Source organism: Salvia splendens, chromosome 18 (genome assembly GCF_004379255.2).
Source record: "Salvia splendens isolate huo1 chromosome 18, SspV2, whole genome shotgun sequence".
NCBI classification, from domain to species: Eukaryota; Viridiplantae; Streptophyta; class Magnoliopsida; order Lamiales; family Lamiaceae; genus Salvia; species Salvia splendens.
In genome coordinates, this window is record NC_056049.1 from 23,584,145 (window position 1) to 23,608,925 (window position 24,781).

At 34.8% G+C, this 24,781-nt stretch overlaps 4 protein-coding genes across 4 annotated transcripts; 2 read left to right on the top strand and 2 right to left on the bottom strand.

Moving 5' to 3' along the window:
* Positions 1–1,307: 1,307 nt before the first annotated feature.
* Positions 1,308–4,814, top strand: LOC121776143 (mannose-1-phosphate guanylyltransferase 1-like). The gene is made up of 5 exons (XM_042173284.1): positions 1,308–1,461; positions 3,150–3,266; positions 3,461–3,523; positions 3,609–3,848; positions 3,943–4,814. Exons 2-5 carry the CDS (start codon positions 3,156–3,158, stop codon positions 4,612–4,614), a joined length of 1,086 nt encoding a protein of 361 aa, XP_042029218.1. The 5' UTR covers positions 1,308–1,461; positions 3,150–3,155; the 3' UTR covers positions 4,615–4,814.
* A 339-nt stretch (positions 4,815–5,153) lies between these two features.
* Positions 5,154–8,020, bottom strand: LOC121777755 (CASP-like protein 5B2). Its single transcript, XM_042175106.1, has 3 exons — positions 7,430–8,020; positions 6,779–6,911; positions 5,154–5,559 (listed from the first exon to the last, which is right to left on the bottom strand). Exons 1-3 carry the CDS (start codon positions 7,558–7,560, stop codon positions 5,359–5,361), a joined length of 465 nt encoding a protein of 154 aa, XP_042031040.1. The 5' UTR covers positions 7,561–8,020; the 3' UTR covers positions 5,154–5,358.
* A 4,216-nt stretch (positions 8,021–12,236) lies between these two features.
* Positions 12,237–13,737, top strand: LOC121776041 (uncharacterized protein At2g39795, mitochondrial-like). Its single transcript, XM_042173158.1, has 3 exons — positions 12,237–12,574; positions 13,016–13,338; positions 13,425–13,737. Exons 1-3 carry the CDS (start codon positions 12,308–12,310, stop codon positions 13,582–13,584), a joined length of 750 nt encoding a protein of 249 aa, XP_042029092.1. The 5' UTR covers positions 12,237–12,307; the 3' UTR covers positions 13,585–13,737.
* A 2,036-nt stretch (positions 13,738–15,773) lies between these two features.
* LOC121777350 (delta-1-pyrroline-5-carboxylate synthase-like) lies at positions 15,774–22,974 on the bottom strand. The gene is made up of 20 exons (XM_042174585.1): positions 22,844–22,974; positions 22,005–22,076; positions 21,800–21,903; positions 21,476–21,578; positions 21,233–21,394; positions 20,587–20,864; positions 19,656–19,806; positions 19,418–19,582; positions 19,252–19,329; positions 18,649–18,738; positions 18,048–18,134; positions 17,883–17,969; positions 17,683–17,779; positions 17,462–17,565; positions 17,309–17,384; positions 16,767–16,917; positions 16,581–16,649; positions 16,414–16,480; positions 16,262–16,332; positions 15,774–16,168 (listed from the first exon to the last, which is right to left on the bottom strand). Exons 1-20 carry the CDS (start codon positions 22,901–22,903, stop codon positions 16,087–16,089), a joined length of 2,154 nt encoding a protein of 717 aa, XP_042030519.1. The 5' UTR covers positions 22,904–22,974; the 3' UTR covers positions 15,774–16,086.
* Between the last annotated feature and the right edge of the window lie 1,807 nt (positions 22,975–24,781).

Sequence of the window (24,781 nt, forward strand, 5' to 3'; positions counted from 1 at the left end):
TATATATCATTTCACTAAATGTAGCGAAGTCGAAAGTGATACAAAGACATGTTAAATGGCACGAAGAACATATATATTAAGAGAAAAGATTGGTAATTGTCGAGATTATTATTGCTTTACTATTATTCCATTTTAAATAGGGTGAATGATATGTAGTACAAGCAATATTCTAAACAAATCAAATTATTCCTTTACAATATTCTCATAGTTCCTAAATGTTAAGAATCATATCTTTCCTTATTGACGCATATCTTTTCCTTGTTGACAAGACTTTTTAACACACTTGTATCAAGATTAATAAGCTAATAATCTTGGTTCAAAATGATGACGTGTGAAATATAGTATATTAATAAATAATCCAATAACAAGGTGCAACAAAATAATCGATCGACCAAATTGCCATGTGCTTATTGAGTGATTTCCAATCTTCCATTTCTTACTCTCATTTTGTAATTAATAAAATAAATCATTTGTAAATTTAAAATTCTTAAGTAGAAGTTGTCCATTGACAAAATCACTATTTAATGGAGTAAATTTTAAGAGGAAAGAAATCTAGGAATACTTAACTACACACCGAGATTTAAGGAAATTATAATTCTACACACTTTTTTTTACCTCTGTTTAAGGTCAACTTCATAAAAATAGAATTTTAAAGAGTTGACTATTTTTCATGTAACATTTAAATGTTAATATAATACTACTAATTAGTTACAAAGAGATAGCATCATAGCAAGGCGTTTTCTTTTGTACATGAAAACATATAAATACAGTACTACTATTATTTTTAAATACTTAATTTTTATTCCGAATATATAATTTCAAATACTTCAATAATTTATCAAAATTTCATACCCAATTTACATAATGAATTAATGATTCACCTACTATTGTCAGTCAGCCATCGAATATGAATAGATTACTCTTTTTAGTTGTGGAATTTTCTATTAATTATAACTTTCCATTAAAAGATTCATTTTACCATTTTATAGCATGCATAATATAATATACTGTATTAGTAATTATTTTTGATAAATTAAATTCATTTTCAATCACATTATAAAACTTCTACAAAAATAAAAAGCACTTCATAAATTTATTAAGTTGATGCTAACAAACAGCTAAAAGAAATTTGAGCATAGGATAATTGTGATAATCAAAATTCTGGAATGATTTAAAAATTACTAGAGACTCTAATTATATAGAAACCAAGCTTTAACTCTGTTTGACTAATAATTAAGATAGTAAATGTAATTTAATTGTATATACATACAAATGTAACTGTATCTATCCATCTCTACATATTTATTGTTTCTTCTTTGTCTCTCAATCGCCATTACCGACATCTCTCTCTCACTCTCTCAGGAAAACCACAAATCGCTGAGGTTTGTGGTAAGGCGAGGATTATACCGCATTTGTTGACTTTGTCTACGCCTAGATCTGCTGTAAATCCCCAAAATTCAGGTATCTTATTGCGTTAAACCAACATTTCCGTTAAGTTTGTGGCGAAATTGGCAATGCTGCTGGTGTAATTTTTTTCTCATTGGTTTTACAATTCTATCTTCTGTTGTTGTTTGTGCTGATTAGCTTCGTTTTGATAGGATTTATTTAGTTTTTTGTTCCAATTTAGTTTAATGGAATGGTGTTAGCTGGAGCCTGGATCCGATACAGAGACGTCAAATTGGAATTCTTGTGGCATTCCATTATTTCTGAATATTACTTTCTGGAAATATGTAGCCTTTTTTAATAGCAACTTAGATGGATTCGGTAGAGGAATGTGGAGATATGGAGATGTAGGAGAAGATATTTAGGATAAGAGATACATATAAGCAACTGGTGGAATTCGGTTTCCAATCTTAGATGTGGAAATGGAAAATCAAGTTTTGGATCATCTAACCACTTTAATGTTGCTTTTGATGTTCATTTTCCTCCACTGAGTATTGAATGGGCTGAGATTGTAAGCTTTCAGATTGATTAGTCTAGCAACTTACTACCGAAATGTAGGCTTCTGATTCTGGACCTTTGAATTTGGGTTGGCTACATCCCAATCAGGAGATGTATTTGATCTCTTAACAAAATTTAGTTAGGCTTGACTTCACGAAATATGGACATACTATTGCATTTGTATTTTTCAGATCGTGTGCTGTTAAACTAAAATTTAGAATCTTATTCTTCAAATAGTTAATTATCTCTGTTTTCAAGTTAACCACTTTCGTTCTTGCTACCACACCACATCTATGAGGTTTATAATAATTTCGACTACTAATGAACAGATTTTTGCATTGTTTTGTTGATTGGGTAAATCCGTTGGTTCCTTGAGATCTCTTTTTTGTTTAATTTTACCTACTTTTGGCTATCTGGTTTTAAAATAGGTACTACTCCACTTTTTTGTTTCCACTTTCGATGTCTCTTACACATGTAAGAGGTGATAAGAGTTGATGCCATACACATCCTGTTTTTTTTTCGATTAAAAATCCCTTTTTTGCATGATTTACTAATTACTCCACTCTGTTGCATCCACTTTTTAACCCAAAATCCAGGTCAAGATTCATCAAGCAAGAATCAATCTTCTTTTAGTAATTTTTTTATGTTCTCTAGAGTCTAGATGGCTTTGAGATTCTTTTGTGCCCAATTGCACCATCAACTATCTTTCTTTTGCTTTTACTGTGCCTCAGAAAGAAAGCATTCCTTTTGTAACAAAGATTTCAGATTGAACCGTGTCCTAAATTAGAAATTATGGCATGGTGCACTATCTATATCTTCGAACCTGCTAACATTTCACTATATCACTCTGATTGAAAGAGTTAGCCTGTAGTACAGCTAGAATCTGTTGTTTTCCCAGCCTCAGTTTTCTTTTGGAGTGGCCTCTTGAATATAATGAAAATTTGAAATTACTTTCTTTATGACGTGTCTATGGGTTGATTGTCTATTTCCTTAACTACAGCTTTAAAGTTTTGTTTGTTTCTGTCCAACTGGGATATGTCCTTGTTTCTTAGCTCCTCTAAGCAAGACAGTTATGGAACGCCCACAACATTGATTAGATAATGACACTTATCATCATATTTTAAGTACATGCATAAATGAAGAAAGGAGCAAAGATAGGTTATAATTTGTTTTGAGTCATCAAGTTAATCCATCAAAGTCTTCTACAGGTAAGGATGAAGGCATTGATTCTTGTTGGAGGGTTCGGCACTAGATTGAGGCCATTGACACTGAGTGTACCTAAGCCGCTCGTTGATTTTGCTAATAAGCCCATGATTTTGCACCAGGTACATTCTATTACATTCCTGTGAGGGTTCCTTTGGTTGGGTAGAGGGGGCGTGGTCTGGGTTATACGTTATATTATGCTACATGTATTTCAGGCATAATGCCTAATGCCTAATGCTCACCATTAGCTGAGATGCTGCTTTAAATCTAAGAATTTCTATCATGTATGTTAAAATTCTTCTTGTCGCTGTATCAGATAGAAGCCCTCAAGGCTATTGGAGTAACTGAAGTAGTCCTAGCCATCAATTATCAGCCAGAGGTGAGCTTCTGATTGTTGTCTCAATGCAATTTTACCAATGAAAGATCCTTTTGCTATATCAACATATGAATACCTTCCTTTCCAGGTAATGCTGAACTTTTTGAAAGATTTTGAGGCAAAGCTTGAGATTAAGATCACATGTTCGCAAGAGACTGAACCTCTTGGAACAGCCGGTCCCCTTGCATTGGCTAGGGACAAGCTGATAGATGAATCCGGAGATCCATTTTTCGTTCTGAATAGTGATGTTATCAGCGAGTATCCACTGAAAGAGATGATTGAGTTCCATAAATCCCATGGAGGTGAAGCTTCTATTATGGTAACCAAGGTAAGTCCTTTTCAGATTAATGTAGTTCAAAATATTTCTGATTGTTGAGTTGGAGCATAGACCTGATTAAAACACAAATGATATGCTGATCTAGGTGGATGAACCTTCAAAATATGGTGTGGTTGTTACAGAGGAATCTACTGGAAAGGTTGAGCGGTTTGTCGAGAAGCCAAAGTTATTCGTGGGTAACAAGATCAATGCTGGCATTTACCTTCTGAACCCTTCAGTGCTTGATCGTATCCAATTACGCCCCACATCAATCGAGAAGGAGATTTTCCCCAAAATTGCTGCTGAGGGAAAGCTGTACGCAATGGTCTTGCCAGGTTTCTGGATGGACATTGGGCAGCCAAAGGATTACATCACTGGTCTAAGACTTTATCTGGACTCCCTGAGGAAGAAAGCTTCTCCTAAATTGGCCACTGGGACTAACATAATTGGAAACGTCTTAGTGGATGAAAGTGCAAAAATCGGAGAGGGATGCTTGATTGGCCCTGACGTTGCAATTGGCCCTGGTTGTGTGGTTGAGTCGGGTGTGAGGCTTTCTTGCTGCACGGTCATGCGTGGAGTCCGCATCAAGAAACACGCCTGCATATCATCAAGTATCATTGGCTGGCACTCGACTGTTGGTCAGTGGGCTCGGGTGGAGAACATGACCATTCTCGGAGAAGACGTTCATGTCTGCGACGAAATTTACAGCAATGGAGGAGTTGTTTTGCCTCACAAGGAGATCAAGTCCAGCATTTTGAAACCAGAGATAGTAATGTAAAGTTCTGATGTTTACATCTGTGCTTAGTAATTTAAACTATACTTTTTTTGTCAGTGTGTTGTTGTTCTTGCTCTCTTCAATCTTGTGTTTACTACTTACTACCTTTCTAATTGTAAAAGTCAGTTGCTGCCTAAAGATGGTCTCTGATGTTAAATGTGTAATCTTTTTTATCCATAAAAAAAATCTGTACAATTTTTGTAGATTATCATCTCTTGAAGTTGAAGCAGCTTCTGAATTCTTGGATGTGATTTTTTTATGATGAGGAACTTGGATTTCTTGCTTCATGAATACCAACTATCTTGTTCTGAAAATTGCCCCTTGTGAAGTTGTGTTTGGATTTGGTGTATTGTGATAGTAATTCTTTTATGAATTCCCAATGATTTTGCAACACCCATTTTGCAATTCCCTCAAAAACCAATCTTGGAGTTTTCAGTAGAGATTTTTCAAATGAAAGATGCACTTTGCTATGAGTAACAATTCAAATTTTTTCAAGTTCTTGAATATGGGACACTATAATGTACTTGAAATCATACACAAGCTGGAAAAACCAAGTTGTATGGATCAAATCTATCCCAAGATATTACTGAATGTGTTATGTTACAAACGAATCTCTTGCCTATTAGTAAGGAAAGGATTGAGGTTCAGAAATGGTAAAAAAAAAATATTGTAAATGCTTCTTAAAAAAACTTTTTCCAAAATTGACAGTATATATACACTGGCACAACGAGCATCCGCTCATGCTGTTTAGATCGATGCCACAAGCCAAAACATGATGTACGAAGACAAGGCAAGAAGAAACCACGACGCAAAAGCAAAAGCTATGGATATCTGGATCATGTTGCATGACAAATTCAAATCTGAGTTGCAGATATTTGTATCCGCAGCGAAGAGCACCATAACACCAGCAGAGGAGCTCGCAGCTGCAAGAGATAGAGTAGCAGTCACCTGCAAAACAGATTACAAGTTTAAGTTCTGAGCAACTTTGGTCAACTGAAATAAATACCCGGATAGTCATTTAAAAAGCAACGGTCTTGACTATTTCATAACATACATGCTGCTAAGTTTTCCTCACCATTAAACAGTTTTATTACCGACACAGAGGCATCCAGACTAGTAGAAACAGATCATGTCGCTTTGCAACATTTTCAAATATGATGTATTTTTCAAACTCGAGTGCAGCCCAAATATCCTTGAACATGGTCCATGGTTTCGTGAGTATGCTTCAAATAAAATACACATCAATGCCATACAAGGTTTGCATCATGAATGAGGTATTCGGGAGTTAATAAAACACACACACACACACACACACTTAGAAGGGATGTCGAGCATAAAGTATAGAACATTTTTAACAAGTAGTAACTCATAATCTCAATATAGTAGTTTAAGATTATAGATTCTCTATTCTCTCTAAACCTACAAAATTCTAATCCTCTATATGTTGTTATGTTCTCCCATTATCATCTCAACATAAAACATGGCAATTACATAAACTGTCACCTCTAAATGCAATTATGCACAAAATCATGCATCTTCTTTTCTAATTTCACAATCCTGCCCATCACCGTGGTGGGCCTACTTCGAGAACATCTGCAACTATTCTTGAGTGACGTTTTATTGAATCTCTGGCAGGTCAATTTTCAATATCTATTATGCTGCTACGTGATACAAGTTCACAGCACTCTAGCTTGTCCGGGCGTAATTAGGTTGGTGTCTTAGTTAGAAACAAATAGGCGTGATTAGTTAACCTCTCTTAAATCCTCGTTCAAATGAACTCTGAACTGTCTGCCTTAAAGGCGCAACGTAGAAGCATGTAGATGTGTGCACCCCTAGAACAAGAAGTTTTGGTTGACAAGTTCGAGCTACTAGATTGGCAAAGGTGCATCGAAATCAAGATGATCCAATTCAAAATAAAGAACATGCCATATGAAATTTTCAACATCAACATGGGAAACTGGGAGATTATGAATGTATATACTAGAAGTATCGTCAAATAAGATACCAAAATGACATTTTCACATATATATATATATATATATATATGTCTTTGTACTGTATCAAAAGATAAAAGTACAGAACCAAAGTGATTCCCGTTGTAGATAAACAATAGACACTTGAAATTAAAGTAGTTCAAACTAATGAATCTCAAGCACGTCACACTTACCCAATCACCGACAACAAACAGGCTCACAATGATGTTCGTATGCAGGTCTTTGTTGAACCTCAAAGCATGTATGTCTAGGCACATGAGTCCAAAGCTCCACAAAACCTGAAGCCCCATTGATGCAATTAAGTAGCTGGAAGAACAAAATGTTTCAGCCATTAGTATCTACGACTCTACTCCAGTATAAACCATTTGTAGCCACACAAGTATTGACATCCAAGACTGAAAAGGAACCAAACTGTCGACCTCCGACACTAAATTAGTACAAATGCCACTTAATTCACCATCACCAACGGCATCACTTAACAAATCATAGACAATATTAAATTTGTTCAAACATTGCAATTTTGCAACCCAATCAATCAAACCCTCAATTTTGAAGAACATGTTAAATTGGACTGGTTGAAAATTAGACATCCCTTTCACTATCAACCCAAAAATCACCAATCTATAATTCTATATACAACAAGTTACCAGGAACAGGAAATCTTAGATTTCTACTATTGGAACCTCTCAGTAAAGAAAGTGTCACCATCTAGTACTAGTACACTATTGAATGAGCAAACTAAACATCTGCAAACACAACTGGATTTACCAGAGGAAGCTAAAAGAAAACATTTTTTCAGCAGAAAATGGGAGAAATTTTTTTACCAAAAGGCAGTAGTAGATGAGAAGCCATGAGCAGAGGCCATGACACCAATTGAAACAGCTGCTGACATACACTGCCCAATCCTCAAAATCAGCCCACTTTTTCTACCTGGGCCTCCAAACAATCTCTTCATTTCTCTATCTATGTATGTGTATATATGTATTACTGCTCAAAATATGAGAAAGATATGATTTTTACTGGTAAAGATTGAATCTTCATGAGATGGGTCAGTCCCACAAGACAAATAGGACGGTGGGATTCACTCAAAACAGTCCTCTACGAGATTGAAATTGAAAATCAAGAACAATAGAAACAAATCCCTTCTGCTGACCCTTTTGAACAAACCACTAATCAAATCAAGGTTTCCCGGATTTTTGAATTCAGAAATTCAGCTGTGATTCAGTAATATTTTATGTGTGAATTGTTGAAACGAACATCACCGATGAAGAAGGGAGTGATTTTGATCTAAATGACTAAATCTGATGACCCGAATTATCTGCCTTGATCCTTTCCCAACCTCACCAACTTAGTGATAAAAAGAAAGCTGAAATTTGGAAAAAGAGTAAAGGGCAGTACAGCTATGTTTGTGTCGCTTTCTTATGCATTTAATTTTAAGTAGAGCATTAGATTTGCCAAATTATCACTTTTATTTTAGTCATATAAAAATGTGTTTGTCACGCATTCAACTCTTTGACACTTTCATTTTCATCAAATCTATACCAATTAAAAGTGACGTTGGGATGAAATGACTATTGTACCCTTTTTATTTTAGTCATATAAAAATGTGTTTGTCACGCATTCAACTCTGACACTTTCATTTTCATCAAATCTATACCAATTAAAAGTGTCGGTTGGATAAAATGACTATTGTACCCTTTTTTAAAGGGAAATGTGAGTTGATTGTGCAATTTTTTATTTTATTTCTTTTATAACACTTTTAAATAGATGCACTAGAATTTGTATTTTATGAACTGATTTTCTGATTTTGTAATTGCAGTATAGCAGGTGTGGTTCTGCTTGGAATCCGATTTAAATAGATGCACTAGAATTTGTATTTTATGAACTGATTTTCTGATTTTGTGATTGCAGTATAGTAGGTGTGGTTCTGCTTGGAATCCGACGACGGCTCCGGCAACAGCTGGCGGGTGAGGCGACAAGAGAAAGTTGAGTCATACCTGATAATAAATTGCCGAGCACACCACAGGTGGGCTAGCGCGGCGGGTGAGGAAGGCGAGGCGGCGTGGCAGCGAGAGAGATGCCGGAGATGAGGAGGAAGCGACAACGACGACGCGGCAGGAGAGGAATGCGAGGCAGGGCGGTGGGCGTGGGTGAGGAAGGCTGATGCAAGGCAAGTTCCGCCGGTTGAGAGAGAAAGAGGGAGATGGCGAGAGAGAGAAGCGAAAGATTGGAAGAGGGGAAGAGGCGTCGCTTTCAGTATTTGGGCTTTATTTGTGTTGAATTCTTCGTTAATTAAATTTATGTATTATTTTGTCTTCTATTTCAATCAGAATTGGAATTGTGCTATTTAATGAGATGGTGGCTTCTACTTCGATCAAAATTGAAATTTTATTTATTGTTGCAATGCTTCGTTCTCTAAATTAATTGACAAGTTAAAGTATAACACAAATATGTAATCTTTTTTAATTTTCATCCTATATTTACTTAATTAAATATTTAATATATTTTTGTTAGTCTTCAATTAATTAAATCTAAACTCATAAAATTTGTATAGCTTCTTATAATACAAAGACTAGCGTATATTGTCATATTATTCAAAAAAAATAAGATGCATAAAAATATTATAATTATTGATGAAAGATTGGGAAAATATTAATTAATTAAACTTATATATTATATATAGTGAAGGGCCAGTTGTGAAAACAATTGGACAAAATAACTACTTTATTCTATCACTCCTAATCTATACTTAATCCATAATTTAGCGAACTGTCACTTACTTTATTAAAATTTCAAATTAAACTTAGCATGAATATAATAACAGAGTACAACACTTAAATTAAAACTTTATTATTACATCCATGCTAAGTCTTATCACTCCTAATTTATACTAGTACTTCATAAAAAGGGTCAATTGTGAAAAGACATTGATGTCCTTTTTGGAGGGAAAATGGAAAGATGTAGTGTCTTTTATTTCTTTACTTTATTTTGCATTTTTCAAAATATTTACAGAATTAATTTTTGAAGGAAAAAATAATTGGACAAAATACTTCCTTTATTCTATCACTTACTTTACTCTTTTTATCTCTCCTATTTTATTCATCTATCATAACTATTTTATTTTTATTTAATTCATTTAACACAATTTCTTAAAAATCTTTGTAATGATAATGTTTCTTATTTTTATCAATTAGTATTGATAGTGTTGTAGTATGTCATTGAAGTGTGATAGCTATTTTGTACTCCCTCCGTCCCATAATAATTGTCACTCTTATTATGGGCACGAGTTTTAAGAAATGTAAAGAAAAGTTGGTTGGAATAGTTAGTGGAATGTGAGACCCACTTTTTTATATTAGTTTTATAATAAAATGTGAGTGAATTGAGTTAGTGGAATGTGAGACCTACTTACCATTTATGGTAAAAATGAAGTGTGACAATTATTGTGGGACGTACCGAAATGGAAAAGAGTGACAATTATCGTGGGACGGATAGAGTATTAGATATTTTATAATGTTCCAATTAATATTTTTAAAAAAATTCATTTAATTAATTAAAATAATTTTTTATTTATATAGGAGTATACTGTTATTGTACTTTTATTATTCGAATTATCTATTTGTACTATTTGATCTTTGTCATTAATTTTATTGTTTTTACTCCACTTAAATCATAAATTAAAACTGTACTCCCTTCGTCCCATGTTACTGACACTTTTATATTTGTTTTGCTGAATTTGAAATGTTCTATTCATTAGGGAGTATTAAATTATGTTCATTAGCGAGTAGTAAATTCTTCATTTAGAGTGAGACAAGATAAGTACATTTTTATTTTTTTAAATCTTCATATTGCTTTGGATTCTTATTTTCTATATATTTATTATATTTTATACTATTCATTATTTGAACTCTGATGTCCCGTGCATAGCACGAGTGTTAATACTAGTAATAAGAATGTCAAAGAAAAAGACCGTTTGTGTTTTGGCTTTGTATAATTTTTTGAATATTTTGTTGGTAATTTTATCGTGCTTATTTTGAAATTTTTTGCTTATTTTCATTATTATAAATTACTAGTAAACATTAAGGAGGAATTCTAATAAACATTAATAAAGGATAAGTTATTAGTTATATGGAGTAATGGATGATAGCTATAAAAAATATGTGACCTTTAAAAGTATGAAATTAAAATAAAATGTTCTTTTGGCAAATTTTCATATGCTAATAACCACTCAAATTTTGCATAAAATTTCAGTTTTACTTTTTTGAATGAGAATAATTATTTATTCTACCAAAGCATCAAACATTGGTGTATATGACATGGACCACTATTAAAATTTTTGTAGGTAGTATGGCCCTAAAAGTGATTAAGAGGTGTTGGGTTGTTTGAGATTCAATTGATCTTAGATTGTCTTGAAATATTAATTTTGTAATAGAGGAAATGCGAATACTTTTAAATCAAGATTAATATTATGTGCAATTATCATGAGATGGGATTTGAGTATGAGTTCCATTTTATGACTTTATTCAATGAAACAATACTCAACATTCAATTATATCTAATTCATTAAATCAATAGTGTAAAATAATGGAACAAAAATCCATGAGCCTTAACCCAACTATGGGAACTGGGCTAAAAGTATCTATATCTCTATTCTTTTGTCAATTATGTATAAATTCTCGTGCCGTTCAAGTATCTATATTTTTATGCGACATATGAAATATTAATTTAATAATAATGAATTGATTTGTAATATCTAGTAAAGTTTTGTAGTAACACAATCATTGGTATTATTTCATAGAAAAACCCAAAAAATTATTTGAATACTCCCTCCGTCCCTGAAAATTTGTCACCTATTTCCTTTTTCGTCCGTCCCTAAAAATTTGTCACATTTCACTTTTACCATTTTTGGTAGTGGACCCTACATTCCACTAACTCATTCACACTCACATTTTATTATAAAACTAATATATAAAAGTAGGACCCATATGCCACCAACTTTTTCAACTCACTTTCTATTATATTTCTTAAAACCCGTGCCGGTTCAAATGACGACTAATTTTGGAGGACGGAGGGAGTATGATGTATGGTTGAAAATGATTTTTATACCAAAATTCATTTTTAGTGTTGAGTTGGAGATAGTCTAAGAGGGATGACTCTCTCTTGTCCTGACATACAACATATTATTTTACTTATAACACTATTTTTTATCTTTAACTTTTTCATTACACTATTTATTTTTATTCTTTAAGTTCTTTTTTTATTTTGTACGTTCTTCCTCTTATTTTCTTTTCTCTTATTTAAGATGTCAACATTGTTGAGTGAACTATAAAATAAAAAAATTTGAAAGAAACATGAGAGATGGAAGAATTAAATACGAGAGTTTTAAACTCAGGTCAGAGGTCTTTCTATACCCACTAGATGAGTCTCACAATATTTTTATAACTTAAATCTTTAGCATCACTTCTCCCACTATTTATCTATTATTCTTTAAATTCTATCTTAATTAATATAAAAAATAAGGTGGAAAGAATTAAATTGGGGATTAATGTGTTTCAAAACAATCGAATTTCCAATTATAAAATCTATTAAATGAAACCTTTCTTCACGAAAAAGGTTAAAAGTTAGAAAAGAAAAGCAAAAAAATGTGTTACTATATTCTTCAGATTTAAGCATCACATTCCCCTCTTAAAACCCTAACCCCTAGAATGTTAATCAATAAGCTTATACGTTCTGCTTCAAGGCTTGTACCTATCGCCGTCCGAGCTTCCGCCGGAAGCCGATGGTGCTCCCACCGCCACCACAGCTCAGCCTTCTCCGCCACCGTCAACGGCCGGCTGAAGGAGCTCCAGTCGCCGAGGTCATTCCCGTCTATTCTCCACCTCTATTCCACCGAGATCAGCTCCGACGAGTCGCTGCTGAAAAGCGTGGAGTACGAGATTGAATGCGCCAACGACTCTTACTCTGTGACCGAGGTCTATATTTTACTATCTATTCCGTCTCTGTTTCGCTTCAGATTTTCGTGGTTGTTTATGCGGAAATTGTTGAAATGACTAGAAATTAGGTCGCGATTACAATCTGGAATTAGATTTGAGATTTATTCTTGACCTAAAAGGATAATCTTTCTGCATTATAGGTTTATTTATTTATTGAGTGTTTTTTCTGCTTGAGATTTAACAAGTGTTTTGTTTCGAGTGTTTTTGTATGCTTTTAGAGATCATATTTTAGCTTTGGATTATTGATAAATGTTGTTTTGATTAAATTCTGATATGTGCAAGCAAGTTTCTAAATTTCCTATAAACATATCGGTCATTAGTTGGATTTTGAAAGCAACCAAGTATGAGATTTGAGTTCAATAGTTAGTGTAATTTCTTTTACCTGTGGAAACTATACCTTTTTTTTCTTGTTTCCATTAGGCTGAGGAGGAGGTACCAGAGGGTTTCCCTTTTAAAATCGAAAACCGTGTTGGATCAGAAACCGTATCGCTGACCAGAGAGTATAAGGGTGAGACCATAAGTGTCGAAGTGTACATGCCCAACCTTGTTACGGGTGATGAGGATGATGATGACGCCTCGAACCAATCTAGCATCCCGTTGGTTGTCAAAACCTCCAAGAGGAGTGGACCCTATCTGGAGTTTGGTTGCACTGCTTATCCTGCTGAGATTGTGATTGACAGCTTGTCAGTGAAACACCCCGAAAACTCTGAGGACCAAATCGCCTACGAGGGACCTGACTTTGGGTAAGTTCTGTTTTATATGATTGACGCGTCTCTAAACATTTCTGTTGGTCGGGTGATGGATTGAGCCTTGTATGTCTGTTGGTTAGGGATTTGGATGAGAATTTGCAGAAGGCACTCCACCGGTATCTGGAGATTAAAGGGATCAAGGCGAGCACAACCAATTTCTTGCATGGGTATATGATCAACAAGGACACCACAGAATACGTCGAATGGCTGAAGAAGATCCAGAAGTTTCTCCAGGCATGAGAAAGTTGTCTGCAAATGGAAGAAACCTTAGTGGAATAGCCTCTTTGTACACATCGATCGATTGAATTTATCAGAATAGGTCTTTGATCTTTCAATATGAGTTCATGAATCATCAAATTACATTTATTTGAGTATTTTCCATACATTCAGTTATTCTACGCTCTTTTAGGTAGAGCTCTAAATATCAAAACATCATAAAGTGTTACTTGGCCTTTGAATTTGGCTCGCTTTTCAGACTCTGTTTTTCAAATTTGAGACCGTCTATTTTATTATTTCTCCACGTAACTAATAAAATCTCACTTTTATAAATATGGTACCGAAAAAAATGCTTCTTTTAACAAGGGATGAAAGAAGTTCTATTTATCGACTCAACTAAATTTTGTTGTATATATTTCACATGGTTAATTAATTTCATATGAAAAAGACCACGAAGTATGGAAGAGCGGTCGAAATACAGAAAGACGCGGTCGAAATACAGAAAGAATAAATTGTCAAATTGTCTTTGTAATTGCATAGAGACAAAAGTCTAAAAATATGGAAATCAATATTTGCATAGAGATCAAATGTCTCGAACTATGATTAGAGAAAAAGAATCGAGTTGGATATATATAAATCTAATCTAAAAGGAAATCAAATAAAATCAAATCGACTTTCCATCTTTATCAGAAATATAATTCTAATATACATACATTACCAAACGTGTGTACATCGCAGCATTGCACAATTCCAACAATTTCATAGTGTTTGTTGTTGTTACGTCGCAACAACGTGTGCAGTTCTATAAAGTGTGGAGAATCAATGACGGAACATCATAATTTGCAGACAGCTTTGAATCTCAAGAGAGATAGTATAGGAAGATGCAAGAGTATCTCTAACACCACATCCATATTCATAGCTAAATATGTATCTCAATATTGTACTCCTAATTCTATGAATTTTGTTAGAATTTATTATGCGATTAGGAAGAGTCTATATATATATATATATATATATATTTATTATGCAATTATGTTGTGATCACTATGTGGGACTGGGTTTCGACGAACACTACAAAGTGGTGCAGTTGATGCGGTGCATGGAGTTTGGCAGTTTCTATGCCAATCTGTATTCGGCAAGGACGAATTCTTGGAGTAAATTGGATGTTGATCGAGATTTGTTCATTGAGAAACCCATAAAATCGTTGTCTAAGAATGGGTCTTTTGCACACTGGCACACAAGGAAATGGAGTGAGAATATTATACTAAGCTTTGACATGAAGAAGGAAGTGTTTCGAACAATTGCAATATCACTAATGGGTCATGAAGTACTAGTCTGCGATACTTGCAAAGGGTGACTACTCTTTTGTTGTCCTTGTTGTAGACAGATGGACGTTGAAGGTTTATGAGTCTAGCGGTGAAGGAAGTGAGCTTGTTTGGAATAATGTCAAAAATGTGAAACTATATTTCTTTTTGAAGTTCAATATTGAGAGTAGTGATGATATTCCAATTTGGAGGAATGGTGAATGTGTGGTTCTTAGAGGTCGTACAGACGGTGGAGTGATTTTGTATGATCACCGTGCTCGGAAATTCATCAGACGTTTCAAGATGCCTTGGGAGGTCGGCCTCGGATGAAGATATCATTGAGTATGAAGGGAGCTGGATTTTACCTTATGTCAACTTGGCATCTCTCTCGGAATGCATACTCGACATCCCCGAGCTTGAAGAAGAAAAGATTGAAGCTGATTTTTGTCATGTCAGCAAAATCGACAAATGTTGATGGAATTGATGCCACATCTTCAGCACCTAATTCAATGAATCGAACTTGGAAAGATGTCCTCATTGGAGAGCTAGAAAGTCTTGGATAAGAATCCTCAAACAGAGCATGTTTCATATATTCTAAATAAATGATTACTGTGCTATGAGAATTTCCTATATTGTGCATAAATTTGGTGGAATAGTTTTGGTAAAAGCCTTTTTGTATTACACTTTGATTGATTGATATCTCTGAGAACAAATTACTAAAACATTGCTAATTTGTACCCTTTATTTCAACATGTAGTTTAAGAATAATCCAATTTTACTGATTTCGGTTCATTAGAAATCTTTTGAAAAAAGAGTACAAACATCAAGACGCCTTCAATCGATGCTCGGAAAATATTTCCAATAGTATTTCACAGATCTACACTCGGGATTTGTCGCATAAATGCTAAGTGAAAGTCAAGAACTAAATCACTTACATATGGTAAATTGGCCAAACAATAATTTATAACCACATTACTCATCGACTAAATCACTCCTTATTATCGCTTAATATGACACTGCACCAACTTTTGAGATCCGTTTAATATTAATACTACACAAACAATACTCTGAACTGAAGTAGGGTGACATGGTCTCTCTCTCTCTCTCTCTCTCTCCACAACTCATAGCGATGCCTACTACTATACCTACTAGCAGTAGATGTTATTGTCGCCTCCAAGCAGTCGGGGCTGAGAACGATTGTCAACTACTTCGCTTCACCCGGTCACGCTTGAAGACTCATCTCCTTGTGAGTATACACAATCTCATTATCACCGTTCACCACTTGTCCTTTTCCTCTTGCAAGCCTGTATCAAATTCATTATGTGATTAAGAGCATAAATGAAGACGATTGCAATTTATCGAGTGAGCACAAGAGAAATATCGTATTAGCAACATACCATCGTGTTGTAAGCAATCCTTCAACACCTACAGGACCACGGGCGTGAATTCGACTTGTACTGATACCAACCTGTTAGATTGATGCATTAGATGACTGCTACTGATCATTTGTTGTTGAGACCTACGTGGAACATAGACGTAGATAACATACCTCTGCACCTAATCCAAAGCGGAAGCCATCACTGAATCTTGTACTTGCATTGTGAAACACGGTAGCACTGAAATGTCAACAGGCCATGTTAGTGCAATCTAGGATTTTAGTCAATGTTCATTTCAAATATCATTGCTGAATGTTGACATAATTGACAAAGAAATTACCTGTCAACTTGACGCAAAAAGATTTCAGCAACCTCATCGTCATCAGTTACAATGCAGTCTGTATGTGCACTGCAATTACGAGAGTTACCGCTGCATTAGATGCCATTCTCACAATATGGAGAAGTAATAGTTGTACAAAAGCATGTAAAGAAAGATGAATTGGAAAGATTTCAAAAGCTGACATGCCTTCCATGTTCATGTATATGATCAATGGCAGCATTTACATCGTCCACAATCTCAATGGTGCAAGCAAGAGAACTGTATTCGTGGTGTAATGAATGCGCCTCGGGAATGTCCAGTGAAGAGCTCGCTCGAGGTCCACCAAATATTGTTACTCCTGAAACACACATGTATATATAACTAACTAGTATTGCAATGACTGAATTCATTCGAGGGCTGTGAAACAGCTGCAAACCAATCATTTACCGTATTTCTATACGAAAATGCTGGAGCTCATTGGCTACCAAAGATGTGATTAGAGACTGTTTCTAACTAAAATCTTACTACTAAAGAGCGTTGAATCTTGGCTGTTCCAAAATTCAGCCACCATGTGGAAAAAGTAAGACCTCATACAGTAGTGTAATGTATAAATATCAGCGAGTCCCGTTTACTCAAATCCTGTGGTGTTTCAGTGAGGACCTGCTAAGCACCCTTAATCCCCAAAGAGGACTAAAGGACTTTTCAATTTTATTTTAGATGGGTTGGTTGGATGTTAAAGAGATGCCCACCTTTGGTTTGAAGATCCACTATTAGCTCATTTATAGCGCCAGTCTGAACAAGGTCCTTGTGAACAAGCAATGTTTCCTATAAAGCAACGGAGGCTCTATTTTCCAGTTGTCCTTCGAAATTATTATAATAGAGTTTTAAGAATTAAGGCGTACCATTGCATTGCAGGCAGCAGGATAATCTGTTTTTGCATCTACAACAATTTTCTTAGCCATGTCCATATTTGCAGACTTATCTACATATACATGACATATTCCATCTGGAAACAATAACAGACAATAGTTTTCCAGTATGAGAATTTGATGACTGCTTCACTAATAATACACCGAGATTTGAAAAAAAAAGTCGACAAAACTAGAACATATGTATATATTACCAGCGTGTCCAAGAACAGGAATCTTTGTTGATGCCTTAATTTGAGATACAAGTTTGTTGCTCCCTCTCGGAATCACAAGGTCAATTACATCATCCAGCTTTGGCACAAACATTAGAGTTCAATTCCAACTCTTATATTGTGGATTTATTCCAATGAAAAAGACGATCTGTGAATAAATAAGCACAATATAAAGAAAAAACCTTGAGCAATTCGGGGATCTCTTCTCTTGAAGTAACAAGTCCAATAAGTCCTTCACCAACACTTTTTGGGAGGGCCGATGTTATTATCTGAAATAGCAAGGGAATGAAGTCAGAACTATTTATACGAATAATGTGATGTGCTACAACTTCACAGTTCACATGAACCTTATGTAGAATTGCATTTGATCGTCTGGCTTCCTTGCCTCCTTTTAACAGGAGTCCATTCCCACTTCGAATTGCTAGTGAAGCTATCTGTTTAAAGGCAAACAAAAAAATTATATGAAGTGCCATTGAGCTCATTATAAAAAAAGTGAAGACATCAGACTATTATGTTGATGTTTCACAAGTTTGATGCACATAACAAGGTAATTTTAACAGCTCCAGAGACCACTATCTACAGATGGAAGGGAAAAGTGGGCAAATTCAAGTGATGAAAAAATTAGCAGACAGATAATCTGCAGATGAGAAAAGGAATAAAAATGGAATCTTGAAAACCATCAGGTGAATATGAGGTGGAATAATAGTGTCTATTAAGTTGCAAAATGACTAAAAAACACTAGGGAAGAAAAAAATTATAGTCAATGACATGGATATCAAATTACATTGAGGAATCAAGATAAAAAATAAAAAGATCAAAAACCAACACTTATTAAAATGCGAGTGATTTTTTTTTTCAAATTAAGCAAGCATCAAATTCAATGAAGCACACTGGTGGGCACTTATGCATGCAGAAGAGCCACATGGGAAAGTTTAGACGATAATTTACCTGAACCAATGCATCAGGTCGAGACTCAAAAATTATCAAAAGAACACCCAAGGGAGATGACATTTTCTCCAGGATAAATCCTTCTGACAGCTGCATCCATAATTATCAGAAAATTACACACATCTCCTAACAACCTAACCAATAATATTTTCAGAATACATGTTATTTAACCCAAGTCAACCAGATATCAGAACTTCATCACATACATAGCATAGAAATGCTAAACATAGCTTTTATTACATTTCTGGAATAAATACAAAAATCGACTTCCTACAGATTTCACGACTAAGCATTCAAAAATTGTAAGCAAGACCCGCTTAAACAAAAACGACTTAAGCTTGACTCCATCAATTTTAGATACTATTTCAGACCCGCTTAAACAAAAACGACATGATGCTACTCTTTTTGGCAGAAGCTGATATAGAAGGTGACATTTCTCATTAAGGGTTTACAAACACCATAGTTTAGCAGCTATGAAATTGAGAACATACTACTTTTTTACTTATCAATTGCAAACAATATTATAGAAACAAAGTACCATGAGGATGAGAACCAACACTATAATTATGATGCAATGAGGATAAGAACCCCCCATTTACTGACCTCCATTCTTTTCAAAACCCGACCAACTGGCTCTTCCATGTTTGCAAGCACACGAATAGAATTTGCAAGACTTGAAACCTGAATATTAAATATATATTTTCTGAGAAATATAGTTCGGTGGCAACACTTCAGCTAAAAAGTGACATGCTGTATCAAGTCAACTTACCTTGCCAGGCTTCAAAGCAAGCCTTGATACTAAAGCCTTGTCATATCCAGCCTTTAGAGCTTCAGCAACATCAGCTTCATTTTCAGCAGTTATTAGCTTCTCACTAGCCTCTAAAGCATCCGCAACACTCAACAAAATCTTACTCCTTTCATGGGAAGACATTGCCTGCAACATACCATTGTAACATGCTTATTATTTCTGTAACAAACCAAAAGAGTCCTTATTCAGCAATAATTACCTGCAGTCTCCGTGAACCATCTCTGGCAGCCACTGCCATCTCCCTCACACCTAATTCTCCTACTGTTGCCCATTTATGTGCATCTCGGTGGAATAGCGTGCCAATACGTTGCCCACCTAAAACTTTTAAAATATTTCCATATGCGAAACCACTACATCCAGATAGAGAGGGTTGTGATCAGAGAGAGAAAGTGAGTACAAAAATCCAAATTTATTTTTAGAGAAATATTTGGATAGTTGAACTTTATTGCATTAGGTTTTTATGTAATCCTCCTAAATAATTTATCACTTGTAGGGACAAAATAGAATCAAACATTCAAAACTTAACAGAGAGATGGTAATAATGGAAGGACGTTAATCAAGAAAGCAACTTTTCTGCAAATTAGTGTTATTTAAAGACTGCCCAATGCTAGTTTTCTTGTTCCAAGTATTCAGTATATAACTCAAATTAGCAACTTTTCAGAGACTTTTTCACATAATTCTTTATTGAAATGAAACTAGAACCAAACCAGATACAAGGTATCACAGGAAAAATAAATAAGATTTTAAGAAAAATATTCAAGAGATAAAATGAGTTGCAATTTAGATGCATGACCCAAAACAATTAAAAAAGTTCAACAATTGTGGCTTAATAGCCACTTGAAGTCTTAAACAAGAGTGTTGGCAATGCTCTGATCAGCAGAGAGAAAGTATCAAGTCAGCTGAAAGGAAATCTTTATGAGATAATGTTATTTTTATCACATTTGTTCAAGTTAGATGTCTCATGTTACTCTTTCCTATTAATCCATCTGCTCCTTATGCGGTAGGGAGATATATGTTCTTTCAATCACAGAGAGAATTACATTGTAATAAACAAATAAGATTGAAACCTATGTTATGCATCGTATGAAATAAACAAGATAGAAAAAATTACAGGGAAGTTTGCAGAATACCTGGTGATAACAACAGGAATGCCAGCATAAGCAGCATAAACAGCTGCTTTTACTTTAGCCGTCATCCCTCCTCTTCCCACTCGTGATTTGTCTCCAAAAGTTATCAGACCCTCATGGCTTTCCTTAACGTATGTATGAATTAGTTCAGAATGTGGATCACTTGGTGGGCCACTATAAAGACCATCTACATCACTCAATAGAACAAGGAGATCAGCTTTTAGCTCCAGTGCCAGGAGAGCCGCTAAACTGTCATTATCCCAAAATATTCCTGAAGCGTCCTACAAAATGGAAACAAATGAGAACTATGCAAGCATATGTTGATATCCAATCTAGATTGTGGTTCTGTACGCCACTATGAACTTAAGAAGCCCAACAGTGTTTATATACATAGATCCTAAATGAAGTCAACAAAAGTTTGTTTCTAATATGCATTCCAATGGAATAATGAAATTGAAGAAAGATCACTGGACTCTCGCAACACTAGTTCCCCACACGAAAAAACTGATTTGAAAACTAAAACTGGGAAAAAAAAAGTAGAATCCTTTCCTGTATTTGAGTAGTTAAGGCGCATGCTAACATGCAGGCCAAATAAATTGTGCACCATCTAATTAAAACAACAAATTTAAGCAATGATAAAATAGCCCACCTCATATGGAGCTTTCCTGGTACTGATTGCATCATTTTCATTAAATATTGGAACCACCTTGAGTGACAACAAAGACTTCACAGTCTCATTCAGTTGCCTTCTGAATTCTGGGTCTCTAAAATCATTATCAGTTACTAGAAGTTGTGCTGAGGACGTATCCAACTGCACAAGGGAAATCCCAAATTCAGTTAGATCAATATAATTAGCATATCTTCCAGGAGATTTATTTTATTTAAGTCGTACCTGGCTGAACAAAGTATCATACAGAGCCATAAGACCATTTTGTCCAACAGCTGCACAAGCTTTTCCATCAAGTTCCACTTGCGGCTTTTGGAGGTCTGCGAAGCTACCAAAAAGATGGCCACAAATTAAAATGGTAAAGCAGAGGTTAACAGTGTTGTCGGACATAATTATTGTAATATATTTAAGCACCAGTAACATTGGTCATGGAGCATTCAACAAAACAACGAACACAAATTCCTAAAAATTCTTAGAAGGCAAAAATTCCATATGTTCTTTCAGAAATCTCAGAAACTTTAATCAAGCTAATAAAGGGAGCCAAAATACCTGCTGTTAACTAATCTCCGGTATCTAAGCCGTTGGCGGCCAACGCCAACAGCACCTGATGTCACCAAAATCACCTCGTAGCCATCAGTGATGAGTTCGTGGATCTGCACTTGATTTGAAACTTTAAAATGTAAGCACTGGACAAGGCTTGTAGAAGTAATTAGCAACTGAAAAAATCTTATTTTATCATATAATCATTGAGCACCTGCTCACAGAGTGAGCCTACTCTTCCAAGAGCTAGTCGCCCATCGGCTTGAGTTACTACGGCTGTTCCCACCTACAATTAAAAGATGAAACATCAGTTAAAACCATCTAGCATATTTACAACAGCAACATAATAATAATATGATGATTTACACAATGGTATTGATGCTCACAGTAGAATAAAAAACAAGTGGATCTTTTTTGAACCATAATAGTATCAGATGAAATTCCTGTTTACTTTCAACTTCAAAAGGAATAACTTATTTATCTATTTTTGTTATAAAATTTGAAATTCAAGAACAGAAACTCTTTCAGAAACATAACAACTCTATCTCATTTTCAGCCTTCCTTAAAACTAGCACAAGCATTACAAATCTTTATATGAACCTACCAAACTTTTTTCTCCTTTCCAAGCATTCTAACACCATGACAGAAGTAATCAGAATAGAAAATGCTAGAAACACTGAAGATCAAGCCAAATAGTCACACAAACGGAGTCAACAGCTTCATCCAAAATCTCCTATTTCTGTGTCATTTTTTATACACCATTGACACTAGTGAATGCTGGAAACAGAGCACAAGTTCATAAAGCGAGCAAGTAATGATAGCTGTGTGCATAGCAATGGCATCTTCAGATCAATGACTTCATGAACTTGCAAAATACAGACAGAAACACCACAATCTCATCCGTTGGAGAAAACGATTAATTTGATTGCTATGAACAAATAAAAACAGACTCATCCGTATAATAAAACAACATCAACCACTAAAAAATCAAAATGAGATTAGAAACGAGACGAATGAAAATAAAATAAAATAAAAGGTTACAGACTTGGCTACCTTGATGACGATGCGTTTGACATCTCTGAGAAACGAGCGAGTGGAATCAGCAGCCTCCATTTTCAAAGTTTTTAGAGAGAGAAACTGGACGATGTAGAATTGGATTGAAGTTTGTGAGAATCGCAGCTGAAGACGAGGTGACCCGTGAACACGGCTTTGTATTTATAGGGTTTAAGCACATGGGGAAGGATGCATTGCATGTAGACATGCCCACGGTTCGTAAACCGGCGGTTGTTCCGGTTTCGAGAAATGTGGAACCGGAACAGAACCGTGAGGTTATTTCACGGTTCCGGTTCCAAACCGCCGGTTTTCCGGCGGTTTTTCCTGGTTCCGAACTATCGGTTTCCGGCGGTTTTTCACGGTTCCGGTTTGAAACCGTCTAGAACCGGTGGTTCTGGCATATTTTTGGTTCGTAAAATTTAGAACCGGAACCGGCGCACGATTCAAAATATGGCCGTTCCGGTTCAAGAAAAAAATCATTGTTCCGGTTTGAAACGGGAATCGGCAGTTACGATTCCGTGGTTAACCGCCGGAGCCGAAAACCTTGGGCATCTCTAATGGCATGTATTTTCGGATTTTCAAGATAAACTTACTCCCAATTTTACCATTAAGTCAAAACACTAATAAATTAGTGTAAAAATTAATATTTAAAGTTGATCATAATAGAAAATTAATATCCAAATAAACATACTTCCAATATTAATTTTTGTAATTAGAATAAAATAAAACTATCCAATCAAATAACATTTGTAAAATATATGTGTAAACTTGAAGAGTGACGGCAGCCAGATGAAAATTGGTAAACGGTGAAGAATTCGGCCAAATAATCACTCACTGCACAACTTTTGTCTTCTTTTGTGGACCAATGAAAGAGCGACGCGTGGTGGTTGGATGATGGCGTGGCGGGTCAATTTTGTAATTTGATGTTTGTGTCGTGGGGAGGAGTATAAATTGAATTTTTAAAGACTTGTTAGCAAATAAGTTGATTTATTAAATAAATGACAGTGATAAAATAAATTTGAGAAACTAATTGTGATAAGCCACGAAACAACAGTGAAAGATTATTTGGCGTATGTAAATTGACATACTATAAATGTTATGGTTACAATTTTAAAATTGATTTGTTTATGAACTTTTATTTTTTCTGATTTTTTCCAACTGATTCTAATTCTGGTGAAATTAGTGTTGAATAGGATCATTGAAAACCCAACTCAGACAAATTGTGATTTATTTATCAAATGAAACATGGTCGTTTCACCGCGTTTGATTTCGGTCATAACTATTCGTTTTGACAATTTTAAATAAATCTGTATTATTAGCTGAATTTAAATATTCATGTAAATATAAGAATTGAGTCAACATTAGCTGAAATTAATTCGTCGCCTTTACTTTCCATAGCATATAGATTCATTGTATAGTACCATATGCAATGCAACTAGACAGACTTTTATTAATTAATATTACTGTTGAATTTCTTATTCATAAGTCATAACCTTGCGCTGCACTGCATGACTATTGCCAATATCATTAGCAAGAAATAATATGTCTCAATTTTTTATATAGATACGGCAACAATGGTGAATTTAGGATATGTAATGTATAGGATTAGATATAGTGAACAAAGTCATTATCAAGGTCAGAAGATAAAAATGATGCAGTGACTGACACATGATAACTGGGGCGGAGCTATCGTATTATAGGGTCATTAACAGCTCTAAAACACAAATTTAATGGAATCGATGTCCATGAATCTATATATAAATAATGTTATTATGTACTAGATATAAAATTTAAATAATGTATATAGTAGGGTTGTATTATATACCAAACTAGTTTAAAACACTAAACACCAAACACATCATTACATAATAATGCGGAGTTCATTATAGGGAATTCTGAGATTTAAAAACAATGACATCATCATGCATAGTTTAGAAA